At 44.1% G+C, this 6,812-nt stretch overlaps 1 protein-coding gene across 1 annotated transcript in view; it reads right to left on the bottom strand.

The window, feature by feature from the left end:
* Positions 1 to 3,353, bottom strand: part of CDC20B (cell division cycle 20B) — a 79,509-nt gene extending 76,156 nt beyond the window's left edge. Inside the window, exons 1-2 of the mRNA XM_089688042.1 lie at positions 3,291 to 3,353; positions 3,137 to 3,208 (exon numbers count right to left, since the gene is read on the bottom strand). Of these exons, the coding sequence (XP_089544168.1) occupies positions 3,137 to 3,208; positions 3,291 to 3,353 (135 nt within the window). The remainder of the gene's footprint in view (positions 1 to 3,136; positions 3,209 to 3,290) is intronic.
* Positions 3,354 to 6,812: the final 3,459 nt, after the last annotated feature.

Genomic DNA, 6,812 nt, shown 5'->3' with positions numbered 1-6,812 from the left:
AAATTTTATTTTCCAGAGTTCAGCTTTAAGTTTATAACTGGGATTAAAAAACAACATATGAGTATATTTAGATCTGTCCAAATAATATACCCATTTTCAAGGAAAACTGATTAATTCTAAACATATATTTAGGAGACTCAGCTGTATTTGGTGAAAGTGCATGCAGAAAGATGGCAGATGCGAGTTAACTGATGTATTTTATCTGCCGACCAGCTAACATTACACTGCCTTCTTCTCACATACTGTACTCCAGCATACTGAAGCTGTTCAGCGAGGTCACTTCTCAGATGCAGGTGGCAAAGTATCAGCGACTGCTGGACTGGATTACAAGCAGCCAGCTAAAATACACTGCCTACCTGAAAATGGATCTCTCTGTGCATATAAATCTTCATGAATTTATATTTAACAGTTAAATATACAATTACAAATCACTACTGTTTCCTATGTTGTAGATATACCACATTCCACAAGATGGCGCAAGAGCTCCTTCAATTGCAGCTTGGAAGTAGGACAGTGTGGAGTGCATCTAGCAACTGTCACTTCTAAGCTGACAACAGCCAGCTAGCAATGCACTGCCTCACCAGCCCATCATGCAGCATCCTAACTCAAAGATATACTGGAGACCTTACTGACCTGGACATAGAGTTTGTAAGGATACTCCCCTTCTTCAAAACATTGTATGCCATTTCCCATGTTAGATTACCTGAATCCATTGTAAAGGACCGTTCTGGTGATCTTAAACGGTATTGCATCCAGGGGTGGACTGACAACTCATGGGGCCCCCGGGCAATAGGGGATCATGGGGCCCCTGTGTCCTTGCCCAAACTCAAAAAAGCCTATGAAAAAGGTACCAGGGGCATCTCATGGGGCCCCCTACTGACCCCGGGCCCTCGGGCAGTGCCTGAATTTCCAAATGGTCAGTCCGCCCCTGATTGCATCTAAATACAAAAATGTATTATATTGCAGCTTACCAATTCTTACATGTGGTGGCTTCATTAGCCTTCTTTTTTAGCATTTTAATCCTTTACACCTAGTGATCTGACCAGTAGATCTGTTATTTTCCATCTTACTTTAACAGAACAAGCTCTCCAGACAAAGTAGCTGTTAGAGGGTTGAGACAAGACATTTACCACTGACAGGCGTGCTTACAATGGTCAGCTTTTTTCTTTTAATTAATGTAAAACCTTTATCCCAAAAGTTGCTGTAACAGTTTAAAGAAAGTTAGCTGGAGTTCAGCTTTAATGTGTTAATCAAATACACTGGTAGATTTTCAAACAAACTTTTAAACGAAAATTCTTTGTACATCCAATGGCTGGATGCATGTTGTTCAAAAGTACAAAGTTCTTGTTGCCTTTAACATTCGATTGTAATTTCCCCAAGAAAAATCATATTCCTTATTATTTGTTTATTTCAGGTACTTATATAGCGCCGTCAATTTATGCAGCGCTTTACATATATATTGTACATTCACATCAGTCCCTAACCCTCAAGGGGCGTACAATCTAAGGTGCCTAACTCACATTCATACATACACATACTAGGGACAATTTAGACTGGAGCCAATTAACCTACCAGCATGTCTTTGGAGTGTGGGAGGAAACCCACACAGGCACAGGAGAACATGGAATTTGAACCAACGACCCTTGTATTGTCAGGTAGAAGTGCTAAGCATTAAGCTACTGTGCTTTATTAATTTATTTATTTAAAAAAAAAGTTCCATCTGGCTCCTTCCAATTTTCTCATCACTGTGATCAAAAACAAACAATCTGACCCCATTAATGGTTAGAAAATTGGATATGTGTTCTTAAAGTAGAACTACAGACAAAACTTTTTTCCCCAGTAAAGGAGGGTTATAACCCCCATCAGTCTATTTTTTGCCCTCCGTTTCCCATTGGGGAGATTTCTCTTCACGTCCTGTCCCATAACCAAAACAGGAAGTGAGAGGAAATCCCTGAAAATAATGGTAATCTCTTGGGGACCCCCAGATAACCAGAACTGGTGTCCCCATTGGAAGATTTCCTCTCTATTACTTTTCCACAGACAATCCAAAATGTGGGATTTTCTTTACTTTAACTAATAATGGTAAACGGACAAATATGGTGAATCTCCTAACAAGGGTACAGAGGTACAGACAGATATAAAAACTGACAGGGGTTCTCATCCCTCTCCACTCTATCCAAAACTAAAAACAAAATGTTTTGCCTTTACTTATACAAATAAAATTAAAATATTCAAACAAAATTCTAGTAGTGTACAGCCAGCTTTATTCTGCTATTACATCAAGACCACCTTTTCCCCAAAGTGACAATTCTGCTGTCCAAGGGTGTCTCCATTGCTCCTCCATCCAGAGTGGAGCCACCCTAATGCAGGAATTGTGTTACTGGTTGGATCACCAGGTGAAAATAAAGGGGAAAAAAAGTGTAAGAAAAAAAAACGAATGCGGCCATCACATTTAAGGACTGGTAAGCTGCAATATAGTACATATTTAGTTTTGGGTTTCATAAAATGCTGCCAGTGGCAGGACCGTTAAAGAGGCTGCCTGTGTGTCCCTATGCAATCGCTCCTTCTGCATCCCCTGGCAGCGAGATGGCGTTCTGTATGCTGACCCGGCTGCTGCTGAATCTCCATTTCTAGTGATAGGAGCTGAATAAACAGACAACACATGCAGCATCTTAAGCTGGCTATACATTATACAATGTTCTTATTCACTTTCCTTTAGATTTACCATCAATTATGTAGTGCAAGGGCCTGCCTGACTGAAAGTGGTTAGGCCTCATATTATATGGTTTTGGTCTAAAGGAATCTAAAGGAAAATTGTATCATGTATGGCCCGCCTTAGTGATCCTGACACTGGAGAATTGGACGAATTGTTATTGGTGGGACTGTTAGCGGCAGAGACAACCGTATGTCATCAGTCTTGCTACGGTAATTAAACACTAAGTGCTACATTTATTCCAATTAGGGGCTAGAAGGACATACATGACAGATCTGACATATTTTCCCAACCCCTTTATTTATAATAAAGTGGACATATAACTGTGCAGATCCATGAACTTTCACCCTAGCAATCAATCGATCAATCAATCAATCGATCAATCCATCTCAGTGATCACTTAAATGAAGAGAAATCACCGACCTTACTTATCCTCTGTAAATCCGACTTTCTGCTCCTCTTATAGTCTCTTCCAAACGTTTTCATAATACTTTCCTAGGAGAGATGATGTCACATTATTGATTATTGATCAGAAGAATCTGGATGATCCCAGGCTGGCAGGACATTGCACACTCACCCACATCACCTGCTCCTCTCTCCTGACTTTAGGAACTGACAACCTCTCCAGCTTCCACTCCATCCTTCTGATCTTCCTATGCTGGGTCTACCTTTGCCTTTGTCTGATCCCTATGATACTCCCATGGGTCCCATTCTTCTATATAAAGGAAGAGAACAAGCGGCTTCAGCAGCGGGAATCACCTGTCCTGCGCTCTGATTGGTGGCCGAGTTCCCATCACGAGGAGGAAAGGTTGGATCGGTGACGTCACTACAGGGATTCCCTCTCCTCCGGCTGCATTGTTGGGCACATGGAAGGGGCGCCTGGTGCAGCGGGAAGACCCCGCCCTCCTCTTTGTGATTGGCTGCCCGGACTGAGGATTCCCCTGTTTCTTCTGTGGAACTCGGTGACGTCACGAAATGGTTGTGTTGATATTGTGACATGTGATGGAAAGACGCAGCCGTTGTCCGAGGCGCTTCCAGTGCCGCCACATCGGATGGCGGCTCAGGGATCATGGGCGGGTGAAAGGAGCGGGTCCCCGGTCCCATGGTTACCCAAACGTAGCAAAATCCGAACCAGACAGCGGGAATCGGGGGGAGGAATGCTGGAGGGACTCACTGGGAAGGGGCCGGTTCTCACCTGGGATCAACTATCTATCAGGGATTGTTTGTCACTTTTTTTGATAGAAAATACTGTAACCCCCCCCCCCAAAAAAAAATTCTGCAAGCAGAGACCCTGGAGAATAAAATGGTGGCAGCTGCAAGTTTTTATGTCTCAATATATTTGTGAAGCTAATTATTCAAATGGATTTTAGTGCAATCAAACACAATATTATGCCCAGATTTTTAGCAAAGTATAAAAAGATGGGATTGCATCATGGCTGGATCTAGGGGGTGCAGGGTCACTCCATTTGTGATGATACATGTGTGGTGCAATTGATGTTTACATACATGTGGTCGCCATATACTGCGCTTTTTATATGAGGGTGACAGGATGCTTTCCTTTTTTTTTTTGTATAATTTATTTTTTACACATTTTAATTTTTTTTTTTACTTTATTGGTATCACAAAAGAAGCCCCTATGTGGCATGTGACAGGTACTCTTTATAGAGAATCTCGAGTTCTCCCCTGCCCTCCAGTGCAACTATTCCAGCACAGATCATGTTTGAATAGCAGCTTTGGCTACACAAGCTGAGGAATGAAAGCTGGGACCCCAGAAGTGGTGTAATACACATTACTTCCGGGTTATTAGTCACAAGAGGGATCAGGGAATGCATGTTCTCCAAGCAATTCCTGCTTAAAATAGGTAAGCTGTTTCCTATAGTCCCAGGCTCCCAGTGGAATGGTCAGCACCCATGGGGAGGGCAGCACCCCTTCAAGAGCCCTGTAAAAGTGACCAGCGCCTCTAGAGCCACCCAATCAATTTTATCAGAAAGACGTTTGCCGGCTCATAAAGTCAGTATCAAGCTCACGGCTGCAGCAGCTGTGAGCTTGATTTAACCACTTGTCTACCCTGATGTTTATAAGCGTACCCTGGTAGACAAGTGGTTAAAGTAGCATTAAGCCCAAAACCAAACATTTACTGCAGCTGACCAATCCTTAAATGTAATGGCCACATAAGTTTCCTTTTTTAGGCTTGCTTTCCTTTATTTTTGTCTGGTGATCAGGCCAGGAAATCTTTTGTTTTTCAGCAGAACAAGCTGTCCTCCAAATGTAGCAATTAGAGAGTTGAGACAAACCATTTACCACTGACAGTGGTGTTTAAATTGATCAGCTTTTATTTAATCATGTAAAACGTTTATCCCAAAAGAAACTGTAACTGATTGAAAAGTGTTAGCTGGAGTTTGGCTTCAGTTTGTTAGTGTATTTAAATCTACTAGTACATCTCACACTCCCCATGGATCGATGATGCTGCTGTCTAAAGGTGTTCCTTGTGCTCCTTCATCGAGGAGGTGTGTTTCTGGCCAGATCGCCAGGTGAAAAGAGAGGGGACATGCCTAAACAAAAGAAAACAAATGCAGTCACCACATCTAGTGATTGTTAAGCTGCAATGTATTACATTTCTGGTTTGGGGTTTAATAGCACTTTAACCCCTGCACGCCAGTGCCTCCCGGCCCTTTAAGGGTTTCAGGAGGCGGGGCGGGGTTTAGGGTCATGCGACACGCCATCAAGGCGGTCACATGATCGGGAAAGGTCCCGATCGAAAGAAGAGATCGGGAACTTTCCGTGAGTACCGGACATGTGTGCTGGGAGTGCGCAGGGCACGCGCTCTCAGCACATATGTTCTTTTATAATAGAATGAAAATGTGCGGCCGATCGGCGTCTAGGCCCAGACGCTGGGAGGCCGCACATTTGCGTTCGGCCAGCGTGAAGAGGTTAAACTGCTCTGTCCTCCTTCCTCCAATGTCCCTCTTTGGGCCCCTCCAAACTGTAGAGGACTTTGACAGGAGTCCACTTGCTCAGCAGGGGATTTGTCTGCTGATCCCCACTAAGGGGGCGGATGGCTGGTCTGTATATCCATTCCATTTATGCAGAGCGCCCGCTCTCCTCTATGGGCAGTCGGATTTAAACGGACTGCTGTCCATTTACATTCGACTGCTATCCCATCCCTATCCATCTGTTTTTAGCTGATCGAATCGAATTGCATGTAGGCGGGTGTAAATGGACACGTTTGTTTACGCCCACCGTTCCATAAAGGAGGGTCTGATCGGGTCCAGCTAAAAAAACTGACAGGTGGACCTGATTGGTCCACCTATGTGAATGGGGCATTAGAGGGGGAGCTGGAGATATCAATGTGTATATTGCACTTCCAAAACCATTTTAATTCCCCCTTCCTCATTGGCTTAAAGTGGAGTTCCACCCAAAAGGGGAAGTTCCACTTTAAAGATTGGTCCCCCGCTCCCCATTAAGGATTGGCACCTTTGGGGAGCGGGGAGGGAACGAGTACCCAAATTTGACAGGTACCCGCTCCCACTTCCACTGCGATCGCCTAGGCGATCAGAAACAGAAGTTGTAGTCCTACCCTCCCTCCCAGAAGTATTGTGGGACACGAGACAAGTCCCAGAAGATGACGGGGCCATTCAGGAAGCACAGTGCTACTCGCACATACGCAGTGGGCACCCGGCTGTGAAGCTGCAAGCTGTCACAGCCGGATGCCCACAGTGAAAATGCTGGAGTCTAGAATGCAGGATGGCCGGTGAAACTGGCTGTGGCGGGGGCAACACGGGATCGTGGGACTGGTGAGTGGCTGTTTTTAAAAGTCAGCAGCTACAGTTTTTGTAGCTGCTGACTTTTATTTTTTTACAGAGTGAGTGGAACTCTGCTTTAAGTGCATTGCCATTGAATAGAACTGCACTTTGCCCCCCTATGTATAAGGCTCTGTTCACACTAGTGCAATTGCAGATGTGACTTGAGTCACACAGAATCACATGACAAGGGCTATCACATTCTGCACAATATTGCCTATTCACATCAAAAGCAACGTAATGTATCAATACTCAGAGGGATGTTTTCAAAAGTTCCTATACTACTTTGGTATGATCCC

The sequence above is a fragment of the Staurois parvus genome, unplaced genomic scaffold, assembly GCF_062004578.1.
Source record: "Staurois parvus isolate SC_StPar_1 unplaced genomic scaffold, SC_StPar_1.0 ptg000445l, whole genome shotgun sequence".
Classification (NCBI taxonomy): Eukaryota; Metazoa; Chordata; class Amphibia; order Anura; family Ranidae; genus Staurois; species Staurois parvus.
The sequence above is the reverse complement of the archived record's forward strand: the minus strand, read 5'-3'. Positions and strand labels throughout refer to the sequence as shown.